General features: G+C 35.8%; 1 protein-coding gene across 1 annotated transcript in view; it reads right to left on the reverse strand.

The window, feature by feature from the left end:
* The window catches only part of TMPRSS15 (transmembrane serine protease 15), a 120,051-nt gene that overhangs the window by 96,089 nt on the left and 4,625 nt on the right, over window positions 1-19,337 (reverse strand). The window contains exons 4-6 of the mRNA XM_058731782.1: window positions 9,394-9,545; window positions 5,654-5,702; window positions 3,843-3,874 (exon numbers count right to left, since the gene is read on the reverse strand). Coding sequence (XP_058587765.1) covers window positions 3,843-3,874; window positions 5,654-5,702; window positions 9,394-9,545 — 233 coding nt within the window. The remainder of the gene's footprint in view (window positions 1-3,842; window positions 3,875-5,653; window positions 5,703-9,393; window positions 9,546-19,337) is intronic.

Raw genomic sequence — 19,337 nt, forward strand, 5'->3', positions numbered from 1 at the left:
GTGATAACTACAGAATGATCCAAAGCCACAACAATTTTCAGTGATTTGTGGTGAGGAATCTCCTGTGCTTACTTTGTGCAGGCGCTGTACTAGGCAGGTAGAGGATAAGAAGACAGAAATCCATTTATTTTGTTTTTGAAACCAATTACAAGGAGTGTTACCTACAAGATAATAATTTTTAAATCATGTTTTGGAAATCTTGGATTTTTATTTTTCCTGTTACTTAAATGGAGATAATAATTCTTGGTGGACAAAGCTGTTTGAGACAAGTTCAGCCCAAGGCCCTTCTAACATACTTAGCAGTGAAAGTGAAGTCTGAATCCATGTATGCCTGCCTTTAGAGACTAAGTTTATTTCTCTACACTGTATTGGCAAAATAGATATCCCCTTACAGAAATTCTTATCAACTTCGATATAACTAATTTCATCTTTTTAGCAAGACCATGGCTGGTCAATCCAAATGAAACTACAGTGGAAAAATACTTTAACAGTTCTGGTGTCATATGCAAAGGGATGTTTTAGGAGTGTGCTTAGCAATATACATGCTGTTCTCTCAAATGCAGAGAAAGAAAAATACTTAAAGTTCCATTTGGCGTTGGATAAAGTCCCTGTGTCTTAGTCCTTGGGCAATTCAACTGAAGAGTGTAATTCTACCTTAGCTTCTCTTGACCCAATTTCATGTTCTTTACTAAATCAGCCAATTCTTTTCTTCCAATCCCCAATCCCCTCCACATAGTAGTATTGGAGCAAGATTGCATTTTGTATGAGACTGAGAAAGTCCAAAATAGTGAAACTTTTGTTTTTCTGCAATCATTGCCTACGTAGTAAGCAACAAAAGACTAGAACAAGCTATATTCTAGAAATCCTTCAAGCATTTGAACAATCGCCCAGAACAGCCCCTCTTGGCTGTAGCAGCCAAGAAATCAATCAGTGGAATTCAATCCCGGTTCCCATCTCCCTCCTCCAGTGTTCCAAATGGGTTAATAAAACTTTACAGTAATTGGCAACAAAGGCAGTTGAACAATAGGACATAATCCTCATGGACTTTGTACCCGCTATCATACAAAAATTCTCTTTGGCAGAATTTATAATAGCACTAATGCCAGGTATATGATGCATGCATTTGTTGATTTTTCTCAAACTCTGTCTTCCAGGCACATAAAGATGAGAATAAACTTAACATCCCTGAAAGGCATATTCATAATAAATTACTGCTTGGAAACTGTGGTTTTCAAGTTTAATTGCCTCGTTCCCTCTATAAATCGATAGCATCTCGCTGTATGAGAGGCACAAATGGAAAGGATGACTGGGGACTCATGGATCCAGTAAAAAAGGGAATATAAGATGTTCCCACTTCCTTACCTTAGTATGATTCTTTGAGGATTGATTAAAGTAATTCGATACAGTTTCCAATAATAATAAAGCTTTGGAAATGGAGTTCTTTTAGTCAAATAAAATATCAGATTAAATGAACATTACCAGGTACAATCATCTTGTTTTAACCTCAGTTTAGTTTTTGAAATATTTCTAAAAAGAGTATCGCAACTGTTTTTTGTTTTTGTTTTTTTTTTCTGTTTAACTCAGAAGGGGAAAGGGAGAAGGAATCTAACTTTGCATCAGTCATGAATTGAGACAGTGCAGTGTTATCAGTCTTATCTCTCTTTTAATTCTCATGATTGTTCTTTCAGATATGTATGTTAGTCTAAAATTAAAAAATAAAGACTAGGTAGCTTGTTGAACACCACATATAGTGATTGATGCAATTAGTTAATGGTGGACTTGTCTATGCCTTTTCAATGATTGTATGCTGGTTTTTTTTGGTCTTCATTTTAAATATCCAATGCCTAAAGTGTGAAAGATAGGACTAAATGTATATTGATCCCATCCCTGTAGCTTACATGTGGGAAAGGAGATTTTTGCTTCACTTCCCAGGAAAGAAGGGTATGAGGGAAGTATCACTCCCATGATCTTTGTCCCCCGTTCACCATCTCCTCTGGACGGAGAAAACTGATCACGGAGTTCAACCTCTTCTTGTATTTTTGACAAGTTTGTCCTCAGGATAGGAGGGGAGAAACACTTACATTAAGTCCAAGGCTTTCTTGCTCTAACATGGATTTTTTTCCACACATTTCTTTTAAGACATTTTAAACACTTAAGATGTCCTCATACTATGGTTTATAGGAATCACTCAGTAAACCAATCGGCAAATAGAAAACTGGCACAAATTTGGTTATTTATTGCTGACTTTCAAAGTTTTAGAAAGATATTTCTGAGGGGTGCCTGGGTGGCTCAGTCGGTTGGGTGTCCAACTTCGGCTCAGGTCATGATCTTGCAGTTTGTGGGTTCGGGCCCCTCGTTGGGCTCTGTGCTGACAGCTAGGAGCCTGGAGACTACTTTGAGTTTTGTGTCTCCCTTTTTTCTCTCTTTGCCACTCACCTGCTCATGCTCTCTCTCTCTCAAAAATGAGTAAATGTTGGGGCCCCTGGGTGGCGCAGTCGGTTAAGCGTCCGACTTCAGCCAGGTAACGATCTCGCGGTCCGTGAGTTTGAGCCCCGTGTCAGGCTCCGGGCTGATGGCTCGGAGCCTGGAGCCTGTTTCAGATTCTGTGTCTCCCTCTCTCTCTGCCCCTCCCCCGTTCATGCTCTGTCTCTCTCTGTCCCAAAAATAAATAAAAAACGTTGAAAAAAAATGAAAAAAAATGAGTAAATGTTAAAAATTTAAAAAAAAATACAAAGAAAGATATTTCTCAAAATATACTAAATTTACTTTTTCAGCTTATTTTTAGGCTAAAGGAATTAACCATTATCAATCCTAAAAGCATTTGTTTGAAAGTGTATTGTAAGGTTGTTTTAAATGCTGTAAATAGTCTTCCACATTGGAAAAGAGATTGTGTGATAAAAAACAACTTTATATTTTAGTAAGCTGTATTGCTCTATGGGTTCACACCTAAATACAACTCCAGGCAGCCTTTTCCTACTGTAAACAATCTCTGTGGATTTTGAGGTGTGATGGATTGGTTCATAAAGGATTTTGATTAATGATTCATGTATTGCTTTGCTTTTCAAACATCATGTCAACCAGTTTACTCAAGAATTATTAAGTCTTACTCAAAAGGGCATTTATAGTTTTACAAATATTCTTTCTTTGCATGTATATAACATTGATATGAATTCTAATGACATAAAAATGACAGTATTACCTTAGGAGCTGAAGATATGTACAATATTTCCTTTTTGGAGTTTATCTGAAAGGTAAGGGACACACCCAGGCCATTCAACATGAAGATTAAGTTGGGACCTGAGAAGGCACTTTAGTTGTCAAATAGACACAGTAGACAATTACTAGGAATGCAGAGAAATGGGCACATCAAAGGTACATATTCAGAGTTAGCACAAGGTAGCCACTTACTGAAAATGTGTTGAATGAATGAACCTAAGGTTATTTTGGTGTTGGTTTGGCAACCTGGATTGTGTTGAGAGAGCTAGGATTTCTACTTTGTATGGAGACAGAATAATCAAAGAAGAAAAATCCCTCACATCTGATGAAACCTACATCCCTCTAGAAAGCATTTTGATCCTATTGGTGGCATTCTTAGTGTCAGATAATAACCAGAGTTCTAATGGAGGACTAGCGTGAGGTCAGATAATCCAAGCATAAGCCTTAAATTATTGCTCACTTTTGGTGAAATCTTAGGCTAAAGCTGCACACTTTTATGCTGCAATTTTATTATTCATAAAATAAGAGTAACATTAACTGCTGTGTTAGCAGAGAATTCTCAAGAGCCTAAAATAAAACAAGTAAAAACTTTTTAAAAAGGTATAAATAAAATTACTTAAACTGACCTGGAGTTGCCAGAGGACGGCCGGTTGTTAGCCTGCCTATAAAAAGAAATGGTGTTAAGATAATTATTACCTTTTTAAACTGATTATTAAGAATTTATTGTGTATTCTCTGTGTTTAATATTTAACCTGAGAGTTTTTAAAGTTACTGTGAATTATGATTATCTATTAACTTAAGAAAATGTCATTTGTATCTGGATCCAAGAATAAGTCTTTTACGTTTTCATTGGTTTTTAGAATTGTAGAGCAGAGGTATTTAGATTTTAAGTCATCTTTTATTTTCTAAATAGAGAAGATGTTATTCAATGATCAATAACCAAACACAAGGATTCATTAATATCTTAATGATATTAGACTTAAATTTTCTAGGTTAATCTGATGTTATGTGAAGCAGAAGCTTGAGATATGCTTAGACCATGGGCTTTGAGGTCCAAAGGAATTGCTTTTAATTCCTCAGTTTGACACTTAGTAGCTATGTGACTCTGGGCACATTGCTTATTATTTATTTCTTTTTAAGTGGAAAAAAAATATTACTTCTCTAAAGGATCATTCTGAGGAATAAATGAGGCAATGCTGGTAAAATATACTACCTGGCCCAAGAAGACACTTTTAAAAAATGTAGATCTTTCAAATATTATAAAAATGGTCATGATAATAGATAATGCTGAAAGTAATATATTTATAGTTTCTATAACAATTTATACTTTAAAAATCATTTATGTATAAATTTGATATTTGGGATGACTTTGAAATATTCAGAACAATTTTATTATCTGCAATTTATGGGCAGTAGATTTTCAGAGAGGTAAAGAGATGTGTCCAGTGGTTCTGGTAATTGGCAGAGCCAGGATTGATGTTTAAATCTCCTGAATTCGATTTAAATAATTTTTCTACAACATAATAATTTTACATTATAAGATCAGCTAGGTTAATTTTAGAATTATTAACAATTTCTCAAAGCAAACTCTTTTGATAGTGGTATGATCTTGGTGAGACAAAGTGAAGTTCTGAATTTTATGAGCAGTAGTAATCAATTATAGTTAGAAAGATGGAGTAAGAAAATGCTGGAACAGAGCAAAGGTAACATTAAGCTTTGGATTTTCCTTTCTCAAGAATGCAATATATTCTGAAAGTCATCATTTGTTTCTCTTTTAAATGCTGTTTTCTTTATTCCTAGTGATCTTATAAATGTTAGGGATTCATCTCCAAGCCTGTAAGATTAGAGCCACATTTTAGAATGCTACACATACATACACACACAAACACTCTCACACATACATACGTACACTCATACATACACCATATGTAAATAGAGTTTAAAATATGAAAGGAACATTGAAATTAAAGATGCATGCCCTTGGTATGTGTAACTAGGTATTATGAACTCTGCAGTATTATGAACTATATTGTTTTTAACCAAATGTACACTTCTTAATATGAAGAATAAACGTCTTAGAAAGGGCTATTAAAAATAACCTTTTCTAATGTCATGGAGCTTGATGACCACCAATATATGCATATATGTGTGTATATATATGTGTGTGTGTGTGTGTGTGTGTATATGTATATGTGTGTGTGTGTGTGTGTGTATGTGTATATAATTTTGTTTGTTTGTTTATTTATTTTTGAGAGAAAGAGCATGAGAAGGGCAAAGAAAGAGAGAATTCCAAGCAGGCTCTGTTCTGTCAGCATGGAGTTCAATGTGGGGCTCAAACTCACAGACTTTGAGATCATGACCTGAGCTGAAGTCCAATGCTTAACCAACTGAGCCACCTAGACACCCCCAAATTACATTAAAAAAATGCCATTAGTACTTACCTGAAGTTGTGGCAGGAATTACTGTAGAGAAATTCTCCAAAGATGCTGGAATAAAGCAAAGTTGATTTGAAGTTTGGGATTATAATAGAAATATATTACAAAACAGTGAATGCAGTTTGAATATTGTTCAAAGGACAGCTGATCCTATAGAGTTCCCATTTTATCCTATCTTATGCTGGATGTTTCTATTATTATTTGATTGTGATACATTTGATGAATTTCCAGAATCTGTGTGTGCTGTATATAAAATTTACCTATGCAAAAAGTTTGCTTTGTTTTACTCATTTAAGAAAGATATCTAGATCTATTTTTAATTTTTTGAGAAACCTCCACACTGTTTTCCAGAGTGGCTGCACCAGTTTGCATTCCCACCAACAGTGCAAGAGGGTTCCTATTTCTCCACATCTTCTCCAGCATCTATGGTCTCCTGATTTGTTCATTTTAGCCACTCTGACTGACATGAGGTCATATCTCAGTGTGGTTTTGATTTGTATTTCCCTGATGAGGAGTGACGTTGAGCATCTTATATACAATGGAATACTACTTGGCAATGAGAAAGAATGAAATATGGCCTTTTGTAGCAACGTGGATGGAAGTGGAGAGTGTTAAGCTAAGTGAAATAAGTTATACAGAGAAAGACAGATACCATATGTTTTCACTCTTATGTGGATCCTGAGAAACTTAACCAATGACCACGGGGGAGGGGAAGGGAAAAAAAAAGAAAGGGAGGGAGCCAAACCGTAAGAGACTCTTAAAAACTGAGAATAAACTGAGGGTTGATGGGGGGTGGGAGGGAGGGGAAAGTGGGTGATGGGAATTGAGGAGGGCACCTGTTGGGATGAGCACTGGCTGTTGTATGGAAATCAATTTGACAATAAATTTCATATTAAAAAAAAAGATATCTATTCATCATAGTTATATAGGATAACTTATATTTAAGACAGCTAATAAAACATTGCACACCAGAACATGTCAAAATTAGAATCAGTAGTTTTTCACTGAAATATATGGAAGATGTCAAAATAATCTTGCACATAATAATATCTACTGAGAACCACGTCTTATTTAAATAAAAAGTACTTTTCACACAAAAGATAAAAACTAGCTGTTTTATTCTCTTTTTAAAATATTTAATAGTTTTAAAAACATAATGACAACTATGTACAGTATAAAGGAAACCAAAGCATTCCTTATGAAAAACTCCCATCTGGTCAATTTGTTTTTATTTAAAACTGTATTTAAGATAAGTATGTTATGAGGTATATTCTTTGCTACTGACTAGGTTATTTATTCCAGTATTTCTTCATTTTTACATTGTCTCATTCCTACAAGATCTATAGCAGCTCCATAAACAATTTTTGGTAGATTGATGAAGACAACAAAACAAGATTTATAAGATTTTTTCATAAATAATTTAATATTTTAATTTTTTATGATTTGATTTGGCTGTAAACTATATAAAAATTCCAGATATTTATAAAAATTTCAACCAATTATAAATGTAATAAATTAAAAAATTCACATGATACAAGTAAATATTAAACTCATTAAACTTAAATATCTAAAATTAAGCTTGCTATCATGTTCATAAATATGTGCTAACAGAGTTCAACAAATTAAGTGTAACTTCTATGTGTGGAGCATATTCTTGAGTTGATGATATAGTTTATTGCATCTATGATATTTATTTCAGATAACTCAAAGATATACTTTTATTGAATAAATAAATATTTTTAAAAACCACCCATAAATAGCCCAACTGTAGGGAGTCATGAAAATAAATTTCAGCATATCTGTTAAAACATTTGCCAGAAGAGACTTTCAGAAACTGATGCATATTCAACTAAAGATAGTAAGAACCCAACTTTCTAGAAGAAAATGACTATTGAGACAGTATCGGTCAATGCTGTTCAAAGATAAAACCATCGTAAACAGGGCTGCCCAGGTGGCTCAGTCAGTTGAGCATCCGATTCTTGATTTTGGGTCAGGTCATGATCTCACGGTTGTGAGATAGAGCCCCGATTTGGGATCCGAGCTGAGCGTGAAGCCTGCTTGGGATTTTCTCTCTCTCCCTCTCTCTCTCTCTGCCCCTCCTCTGCTCATGCTCTCTCTCTATCATAATATAAATAAATAAACATTAAAAAAACATTGTAAACAAACTAGCATAATGGTTAAGAGCACAGACATTGGGGTCAGATCAGCTGGGTCAGAATCTTCCATCTAACTCTAAATACCTATGTAATTTAAGGCTATTTATCAATATTATCTGTTTTTGTCTTCTCATCTGTAAAGTGAGGGTTAGTAAAGACACGATGTAATAAGATTAATGTAAAGATTAAATGTTTTGTAGATAAATCACCTATTCTAACTCATAGTAGTAGTTTTTAGCTCAACTGAATCAGACAAAGATCCACAACGTCCCTGCTCCAGCTTTTGCGCCAGAGGGAACCAAGCTATCAGTAGAGGAAGCTCTTAAGAGCATTAGTTGTCTTCTCCCTAAACAGCAGGATACAGGAGGAGACTCAATGAATGAGAAAACTATGCTTGATGAGCCAATACTGTAAGGAGAAGCAACTTTCATATCTAGTATTACAAAATCAAAAACAAGACAAAAAACTTCTGCATGTTTTTATATATTTGATTTAGAGACAAACCTGTACTGACTGATCTCATTCTATAGCAAAACTGCTTCAACTGGTGTTAGGCTATTTAAATTTTGTCTTTATTCCACTTGATGTGGGTATTTATATACTGGTTAACTTTCTGAAGTCCCAAAATTTCCAAATTCCGGAACTTACCTGACTCCAAGGTTTATAGGTAAGGGATGGTGGACCTGGATAGATCTGGTAAATTAGTAGTATTGTTTTCAAACAAAATGAAGATATATGTAAATGTTTGTTGAACTGAATTAGATGGAGGATAACTAGAATGGAAAATTTATAATAACCTAGGTATTGATAGACATTATTGTCCTACTATTATTTTTAATGCCTTATATCTCTTCCCCTTTGATTTATTTTTATTTTAAAATTACTTATTTTAGGGGCACCTGGATGGCTCAATCAGTTAAGTGTCAGACCTCAGCTTAGGTCATGATCTCGCGGGTCATGGGTTCAAGCTCTGCATTGGGCTCTGTGCTGACAGCTCAGAGCCTGGAGCCTGCTTGGGAATCTGTGTCTCCCTCTCTCTCTGCCCCTCCCCCACTTGTGCTCTCTCTGTTTCAAAAATAAATAAACACTAAAAAAATTAAAATTACTTATTTTAAAAATGAAGCCTTATTTTTTATTAATAAATAACTGGGATGAATCAAACTCATTGAGCTTTCTATGTTTTTTCCTCTCCTTGTAAGTTCTTAATTAGAGTGGGCTTGACATGTGACTTTGTAATTTAATAACATCTATGACTATCCGAAATTAATGAGTGTTACTTACTATCAGAGGGTTCCTGGAAAGTTAGGGTGAACTTGACAAATGCCAAGAATGTGATGTGACCCACAAACATTTATGTATGCCAATATTTTCAGAACCCTTTTGATATTTTACAAACTTTTCCTCACTGGTATTTTTCTTCAAATATGATTTCTCCATATTTCACATTTCTCATGTAAATGTGTTACCTCAGGCAATAAGACATGTTCCTAAAGTCAAGGACGATCCCACTGCTTCCCTGGTATATAGCTAGAATTTTAATTTCATAGCTTAATGATTCAAAGAAATCAAATAATGTTCACAGATACCTGTGATATCAATGCTGTTTAAATCAATATGGAAAGTGACCAGTTGGCTGGATTTATTTGCTTCAATGCCTTGAATCAGTTCTTCTTTTACATTTTCATCTGACACCCACTGGGCAAAGAAAAGGTCAAATATAACTATAATGCTGCCATTTCTGTAAAGCAAAAGATGATATAAGAGGAAAAAGTCAGCCTTCATCAAATGATTCGTATTTAATTCATGTAAGGGGTCTTTGAAATTCTCTACAGTTATCACCTTATTACACTTGTGTAGTAAACTTTGGTAGGTTATGTGAAATATTACCTTAATTTACAGGTGGAAGAAAAGGGGATTGGAAAACTAAGTGTTTGTCCAAGAACACAGACATATCCGGAATTAAAATTTCTGAGTTCTACATTAGCACCCTAATCCTCAGGCCAGGCTCTTCCCTAGGTTACCTGTGTCAAATTAAACAAAATCACATGGTATCATGATATTTACTCTTAATTTACTGTGCAAAGGAAAGAAAAGAGTGGATCTGTAATTTTTCACAGATGATTTCTAAGTTGGGAGAAGTCTAAGATAGTTTCACTAATTTCAGAGTTTTCTATGTACTTTATAAAGGCCTGATAGCAAGCTTAGAGCAATGAATCATATCTACTTTTTCTTTTCTATTCTTAATATAAAAATATCAAAATATGCCCTGATTTCTAGGGATAGAAAGAAGATTCATACACGTGGGATTATTGGGGAAATGCAGTCTGTCTCATAGTCAGGAGTTGGGATTATTTTGCCTACATTATTTCTGACCATAACATTAGAATCCAATTATATGGCCCAAATTATATTCCCTTTTATTTACCCCCTGCTCTGAAACATCCATTTAAAAAGTTTGATTAATTGGTGATTTGTTTACAGTGTAAACAATAAAAAAATGAATAAATTTTTGGCCCAACAGGGATACTTGAGAGACTTTTGCTCTCCTGCCTACACTTCTGCTTGGCTCATGGTATTCTTCTGGGGTAAAACCACTTGGGAGCCAAACTCTAGTCTTGATCTCCATTGTGTGCCCCTCAGAAAGCTGAGGGTACTCAGAGTATACTTGGACCCTAAAGAGGAAGCCTAGAGAGAATCAAATTTTCCATTGTACGTTTGCTGGTTCTGAAATTTGGGCAGTTACACTCATACCCTGTGGTATCTATAAGTTAATAAGATTCTTCAAGGACTTCCTCAACTCTAAAAATGTTCTTTATCTGTCCATACCATTGTCTTGGTAGAGCTTGCAATTTTTTTCCCCCCAGGACTATATATTGAATCAGAACATTCCTTGAATATCATAGTAGATCAGCATGTCCTCCAGGTACAATATTCTTTCTTAATATCTGTGCCACTATTCAGGTTTCACAGTTTAGCAGAGGGATTGTTGTCTTTGTAGCTGGTTTCTCATTTTGGAAATAAAGTGGCTTACTCTGATGTAATAATTTCACACTTTACCTCTATTAAATAAGTTATTTTTAAAAGTCAGAATGTTTAACTTCGCATAAATCATAGTAACCAAATCTTGTAAATGAGAAGATTCCTCAGTGACTGTTCAGTTCAGAGGTCCCCAAATTTACCCCTACATGGAACCACTTGCAGTCTTTCAAACAGATACATTTTGTCACACATTGTCTTTTTATCTACTCTTCCACCTTCATTAATTTTTCCATGCTGACTGATCCTTAATTTTATTTGAGAATAACTCTCCATTTTCTCAGGAAACGTGATGTCTTCTCCAACCATTCTTTATGTCAATGGCAGTTTTATCCAAGGCCATATGAATGAAACTTGGTGAATGGAATCTGAGGGGACACTGGTGAGAAACTTCTGGAAAATTTGTCCATATCTACCTGGAAAAAAGCTCATAGTAGACTACTACTCTTCTTTGTTCAACATTATTGTATTTACATGTGATTGTCAGAACTGCCACTACCATCTTGGGACCTTGAGACAAGCTATGGTTGCTAAGCTAAAGATAGCATAGTGAAAGAAGAAAAGCACCCAAATTCCAGCTCATGTCATTGTCATTGTACCATCGACTTAACCTCTGCTGAAATCTCCAGTTTTCTTGTGATGTCAGATGATAACAGCTTTTGCTGTTTATGGCACTTTTTGTCGTGTGTGTGTGTGTGTGTGGGTGTGTGTTTTTGGGGAGACAGCAACAGCATGAACAGGGGAGGGGCAGAAGGAGAGAAAGAGAGAGAGAGAGAGAAAATCTTAAGCAGGCTTCACATTTTGGGTGGAGCCAGACATGGGACTTGATCACAACTCTGGGATGACCTGAGCCAAAATCAAGAAGAGCAGGATGCTAAACCAACTGAGCCACCCAGAGGCTTCTGGTCATGTGTTGTTAATTGGAGTTCTAAAAATCCTAACTGGCCAAAGAATTATTCACCGTGATCAAGTGGAATTTATTCCTGGGCTGCAGGGCTGGTTCAATATTTGCAAATGAATCAGTGTGATACACCACATTAATAAAAGAAAGGATAAGAACCGTATGATCCTTTCAATCGATCCAGAAAAAAACAGTTGACAAAATACAACATCTTTTCTTAATAGAAACCCTCAAGAAAGTAGGGTTAGAAGGAACATACGTCAACATCATAAAGATCATTTTTGAAAGGCCCGCAGGTTAATATCATCCTCAATGGGGAAAAGCTGAAAACTTTCCCCCTAAAGTTAGAAACAGGGATATCCACTCTCACCACTGTTGTTCAACAAAGTACTGGAAGGCCTAGCCTCAGCAATTAGACAACAAAAATAAATAAATGTTATACAAATTGGCTAAGAAGGAGGCAAACTTTCACTTTTTGCGGGTGACATGATACTCTAAGTGGAAAATAAGAAAGATTCCACCAAAAAACTTCTAGAACTGATATGTGAATTCAGAAAATCCAGGACATAAAATCATTGTACAGAAATGGGTTTAATTTCTATACAACAATAATGAAGCAGCAGAAAGAGAAAACAAGGAATCTATCCCATTTGAAATTGCCACAAAAACCATAAAATACCTAGAAATAAACCTAACTAAATAGGTAAAAGATATGTACTCTGAAAAATACAGAAAGCTTATGAAAGAGATTTTAAAAAGGAACAAAGAAATGGAAAACATTCCATGCTCATGGATTGAAAGAACAAATATTCTTAAAATGTCAATATTACCCAAAGCAATTGATGCATTCCGTGCCATCGCTCTCAAAATAACACCAGCATTCTTCACAGAGCTAGAACAAATAATCCTAAAATTTTTATGGAACCACAAAAGACCCCGAAGTCAAAGTAATATTGAAAAAGAAAACCAAAGCGCTGAGGCATCACAATCCTGGACTTTAGCCTGTACTACAAAGCGGTAATCATCCAGACAGTATGGTACTGGCACAAAAACAGACACAGAAGTTAATGGAACATAATAAAGAACCCAGAAATGGACCCACGAATGTGTGTCCAACTAATCTTCTACAAACCAGGAAAGAATATCCGATGGAAAACAATTCAGCAAATGGTGTTGGGAAAACTGGAAGGCAACATGCAGAAGAATGAAACTGGACCACTTTCTTACACCATACACAAAAAAAAATTCGAAATGGATGAAAGACCTAAATATGAAACAGGAAACCATCAAAATCCTAGAGGAGAAAATAGGCAGCAACCTCTTTGAGTTCAACCACAGCATCTTCTTACTAGACACATCCCCGGAGGCAAGGGAAATAAAGCAAAAATGACCTATTGAGACCTCATCAATTTAAAAACCTTCTGCATGGTGAAGAAAACAATCAGCAAACTCAAGGGCAACCAGTGGGATGGAAGAAGATATTTGCAAATGACATCAGATAAAGGGTTAGTATCCAAAATCTATTAAGAACTTATCAAACTCAACAGCCATAAAACAAATAATCCAGTGAAGAAATGGGCAGAAGACATGATTAGACACTTTTCCAAAGAAGACATCCAGATGGCTAACAGACACATGAAAAGATGCTCAACATCACTGAGCATCAGAGAAATACAAATCAAAACAACAATGAAATATGACCTCATACCTGTCAGAATGGTTAAAATCAACAACTCAATAAACAAGAGATGTTGGTGAGAATGTGGAGAAAAGAGAACACTTTTTCACTGTTGGTGGGAATGCAAACTGGTGCAGCCACTCTGGAAAACAGTATGGGTGTTTCTCAAAAAATTAAAAATAGAACTACCCTATGACCAGGAACTGCACTACTAGGTATTTATCCAAAGGATACAGGAGTGCTGATTCAAAGGGGCACAGGCACCCCAATGTTTATCTCAGCACATAGACAATAGCCAAAGTATGGAAAGAGCCCAAATGCCCATTGGCTGATGAATGGATAAAAAAGATGTGATATATATACACAATGGAATATTACTCGGCAATCAAAAAGAATGAAATCTTGTCATTTGCAACAACGTGGATGAAACTAGAGTGTATTATGCTAAGTGAAATAAGTCAGAGCAAGATAAGTATCATATGATTTCACTCACATGTGGAATTTAAGAAACAAATCAGATTAACATAGGGGAAGGGAAGGAAAAATAAGATAAAAACAGAGAGGGAGGCAAACCATAAAAGACTTAAATACAGAAAAGAAATGGAGGGTCTTGGGTGGGGGGATGGGCTAAATGGGTGATGGGCGTTAAGAAGGGCACTTGTTGGGATGAGCACTGGGTGTTATATGTAAGTGATGAATTACTGGGTTCTACTCCTGAAACCAATACTACACTGTATGTTAACAAAGTTTAATTTAAATAAATAAATTAAAAAAAAATCCTAACTGGCATACAACTTCCAGGCTTTATTCCATGTTTATTTAAACAGAAGCTCCAGAAAAGAGAGATTACTCTGTTTTTGCACCTAATGTTGGCCAACATTGTTATTTTAGCAACAAGGAGATTGAGGCCTGGACTAATGTAGGTAACTTTGCCCAGAGTTACACAGCCTATTACTCTCAGAGATAGGAATGAAGTCCAAAGTCTCTGTTTACAGGTGTGGTTTTGTATAGTTCCCATTTCCATACTGTCAACACCATCACTATCACACCATAGGAACTATTTGTTGAGAGGAAAGACAATACAGTACATTTGCTTAGATGCAGGTCCAGGTTTTCATTTTGCATTTTTACTAGATTTTTATCTCAAATAAATGGGAAAGGTAGCTAGTTGGGTTTGGGGAGGAACAGATAGATCATTTTTCCCTGCATAATTTCAGGAGATAGAATCTTCTATTTTTCTCTTCCTTCACACTTCATCTCTATTAAATAAATAATTTTTAAAAGGCAGAATGTTTAACTTAATTTAATCATAGTGACCAAATTTTATAAATGAGAAGTCTCTCTCACCTTCTGCTGCTCTCCTTCTTCCTCCTCTCTCTGACACTCTCCTCCCTGTCCTACTTCCTTCCCACCCCATCCCTCTACTCTCCTCCTCCTCCTGCACTTCTTCCTCCTCCTTCTAATTATGCCTCCTTAACCGCCCTTTGCCCCCATATAGTTAAATGGACAGTATTAAATATGGACAGGATTAAAATACATTTCTCGGTCTTCATATCAAAATTTTAAACTTATCCTTGATTGCACAGTAGTTTAATTCTTTAATTCAATTCTGATTAAATCTGAGCCGTTTCTTTAAAAAAAATGTTCATTTATTTTGAGAGAGAGAGAGAGAGAGAGAGAGAGAGAGAGAGAGAGAATGAAAGAGTGAGCATGCATGAGTTGGAGGAGGGGCAGGGAGCCAGGGAGACAAAGAATACTTGGCAGCCTCTGGACTGGCAGCACAGAAACCAATGGGTGGGGCTTGAACCCGTGACCTATATATCGCGACCTGAGCCAAAATCAAGAGTTGGTTGCCTAACTGACTGAGCCACTCAGGCACCCCTACATCTGAGTTGTTTATGTAATCCCCACATGTTAAATTTGGCTGAATACTTGTGTTTATTTTATTTGAGTTAGAGAGTGAAGAAGTAAGACATTTTTGTTAAAGAAAATACAAGTCTGGCATTTTCCTTCATTTCATTGAAAATGACTATATTAGTTCATAACCCGGCATAAAAATACATAAAGGTGTATCTTCTTAGCTGCAAATTATACATTTTATTTAGTTATTTGTACTTTAGAAGAGCAAGAGTTACACATTCTATATCTACATTTATTTGTTTATTTTTACAAACATCTTTTTGTGTTTTTAAACTTTTTATTTTAATTCCAGTTAATTAGCATATATCACATACGGTTGTATTTTTTAAAATTTCTCTTCCTCAGTGTAAATCTTGAGATAAGAGACATATATATAGAAATCAGGAAAAAACATAATAAACATTTGTGTTTTACCTAATGAGAAAGCTAAAGCTGTTATTTGATTGGTATGATACCAATCTCTATCACTGCTGTGAGATTGATTTTATTTATTAAAGTAAATGAGAATTCTTCCTTTAGGGAAATAACAGCAACAACAACAACAACAACATAGCGATGGCTGTTTTCATTTCAAAGTACTTATTCCAGTGGAATATATGAGTTTTTTTGTAAAGCAGATAAATCCTATCACCGTACGGAAAGCCTGTGTGCAATAAATCAAAATGTTTCTTATCTCTTATTTTCTTAATGATATTGGTAACCTCTAGGGTTGCTGAGTAAACAAAAGCCCTTCCTTTCCTAACTTTGTGACTTGTCTGTGCTCAAAGGGCAAAATAAGCTGCATATCACCACAAAGGGTAAACAGCACTTTATTAAGAGAATCAACTGCTAAATGCTCTCTGAATCAAAGCACTTTCCACAAAGCAGAATAACATTAAGTGTTCCCAGAGGAGAGCAAACCTGCAGAGTGGCCACACACACACACACACACACACACACACTTGAATAGAGGAGGAGTTGATATTAAGTAACACAATTTTTTAAATGTTTATTTTGAGAAAGAGCATGTGCAAGCGAGGGAGGGGCAGAGAGAGAATCCCAAGCAGGCTCTGTGCTGACAGCAGAGAGACTGATGGGAGACTTGAACTCACCAACCATGAGGTCATGAGCTGAGCTGAAATCAAGTCGGATGCTTAACTGACTGGGCCCCGCAGGTCCCCCGATATTGAGGGATATTTTTAAAAGGAAAGAAGGATACTTTGATGACTAAGTTTAGTTTTCTGAGTGCTATAATGTGACCATATACATGTGAATATAATGTGAGTTTAATCGAAATCAGTAAGAAAAAGGAAAATAGGCATTTTAAGGGATTTTTTTTTTTTAATTTTTTTTTTCAACGTTTTTTATTTATTTTTGGGACAGAGAGAGACAGAGCATGAACGGGAGAGGGGCAGAGAGAGAGGGAGACACAGAATCGGAAACAGGCTCCAGGCTCCGAGCCATCAGCCCGGAGCCTGACACGGGGCTCGAACTCACGGACCGCGAGATCGTGACCTGGCTGAAGTCGGACGCTTAACCGACTGCGCCACCCAGGCGCCCCTTAAGGGATTTTTTAATCCACACTGTTGGTGGGGATATGGTTAGTTGAGAATTCAGTTATTTCTGTTGCCCGTTTTATCAACTGGAATTAAAATTAAAATAATTTATAAAGGTAATTAGGAGTCTGCCGCTTTATTCTGAGTATGTCATTTTATAAATGATTATTTAAAGTAAATCTAAATGTTTGCTAGTTGCTTTCTTTCCTGCTTCTGAATTTCTTTCTCTTCTCAGTCTTGCAAAGAACTGACCTATAATTTATCTTACAGACATTTTCATGAAATTCTTTTGCATTGCATCTTTCAAATCTTTTCTTCTGATTTAAATGTAGTTCAGGTACAACTGGGTGAAAGTATCTCTACATTGATACAGTGTATTATTTGTGAATCATTATAAAATACATAGCAAGATTTAGGTACTACATTGGTCTTCTAGGTAGCTATGAAGAAAGAGAAAGAATTAATTCCTCAGCTCAATAATTTATGGTTTCCAGTATAGTGGCTTTACCTTCTAGAGAAATAAAAGATTACTTATTAAATATCAAAGAAAATGCTGGGTTTGATAAATGGGGTTTTGATCATCCATTAGGCCTATATATATAAAAGTCTATATTCAGCAGTTTTTCCTCATCTAGTAAAAATAGTTATCCAGCATGTTGTAAACATGTGGATATGAAGACTTCCATTAGCAAAACTATCCTAATAAACTCTGCAATGGACTCTGTGCTTTGTATGGATTTCACTGAGCAGAGCCTGATATGAGAGGCAAGTACCTGGGGTAACTCTCCTTAAGGAATGCTAAAATACTTGAAAAAACTCTGAATTAAGGCTTTAATGCACAGATCCACACTCAATCCTCTACAAAACTGGAAAAGAGAAATTGAATCTACATACTCCAAAATAGATTGCTTGAAGTGACAAAAAAAAATCTTGCATGCATGTTTTTATTATCACAGAATATTGAATAAATATTATAAAAATACTCTTTTGAGAAAGACAAAAAACAACAACAAAAACCTAAACCAAACAAACATACAAACAAAAACCTTTCCTAAGAGTCCACATGTCTCCTTCCAGTTCTGATACTGAGCCCATAAAAGAGGCTCTTGCTGATAATAAGACCTGGAAAACAAGGGTAGAAGCCTCTGTATTGTAGGTAGGAATGAAGACAGTAGATGGGTGTAGGGTTGTTGGCCATTGGGACTAAGATGTCATGAATATACAATTCGATCAAGAATAAGTACAGATAAATAAATAGATGAGAAAGAAGTAAGAAATGAAAGAAAGAGCAAAAGAGATTTTTAAACTTTTTTTCTATTGTTGTTGTTTTCATTATGACTTCCACTGATAGGATTAGTTTTGTTCCAACAAGAAATGGCAAGTCCCCGAGTTTTCTTCTGCCCATTAAATAATCCTCATTTGATCTTGTCATTGTTTTTCTTTTCTTCTTCTTTTTTTAAATGTTTATTTACTTTTGAGAGTGAGAGAGCAGGAGTGAAGGGGAGGAGCAGAGGGAAAGGGAGGCAGAATCCAAAGCAGGCTCCAGGCTCTGAGCTGTCAGCAGAGCCCCACATTAGGCTTAAACCCACGAACTGTGAGATCATGACCTGAGCTGAAGTTGGCTGCTTAACCAACTGAGCCACCCAGGCGCCCCCATACCTTGTCATTGTTTTTCTAAACGAGATCTCTGCCTTTGACCTGACCTTCCTTCCTCTATTTGGTCACTAGGACTTAAAGATTCTTTTACCAAGTATCTTTGTCACAAGGCTCTCTGACTCAGTTGTTCTTGATGTGAGGTAGTAGATGAGACTCACTTTACAGTTAGACTCGCTGAATTTCTCCAATGACCCAGAGTCCCTTATGGCTTCCACTTGAAAAAGGTTAAACGTCAGACTCCTAGGCTTATGTTCAACACCTTCCTGTTGTCTCAACATCTTGTTGGACACTCACTGACCGACAGAAAACGTCATTAATATGCAACAATCCTTTCTGTAACAGAAATAGCTTCCCTTTTCTCCTCTCCTGAAGTATTCTTGTCTCATGCTTATCAGACGAAACCTTCCATGACTCTCCTTTCCAACCCAAGGGGCTCTTGAATTTGTAACACTTCTGTGCTCCCAGAGAACTAGTTTAGATTTTTTTGTAATTAAAATTCTATGATAATAAAAAGTTAACGCCCTGGTCAGAGTATAGTTATTTTTACATCTGTAGGACGAGAGCTAAATAAAACATGTGGCACCTAACATAGTACTCAGTATATCAACATCAGATGCAAAGGAAATGGTTTATTTACTTTCTAGGACTTTATAAAGTACATCCTCTGAGGCAGACATTAACTAGGTTCTGGAAATACAGGTATCAAAGATATTCTTTGCCCTGAGGGAGCTCATAGTCTAACAAAGGAGACACATTAACGATTATATTATAGTATGACAGTTGTTACTTTATTTGTAGGTACAG

This window comes from Neofelis nebulosa, chromosome 5 (genome assembly GCF_028018385.1).
Source record: "Neofelis nebulosa isolate mNeoNeb1 chromosome 5, mNeoNeb1.pri, whole genome shotgun sequence".
In the NCBI taxonomy this organism is placed as follows: domain Eukaryota; kingdom Metazoa; phylum Chordata; class Mammalia; order Carnivora; family Felidae; genus Neofelis; species Neofelis nebulosa.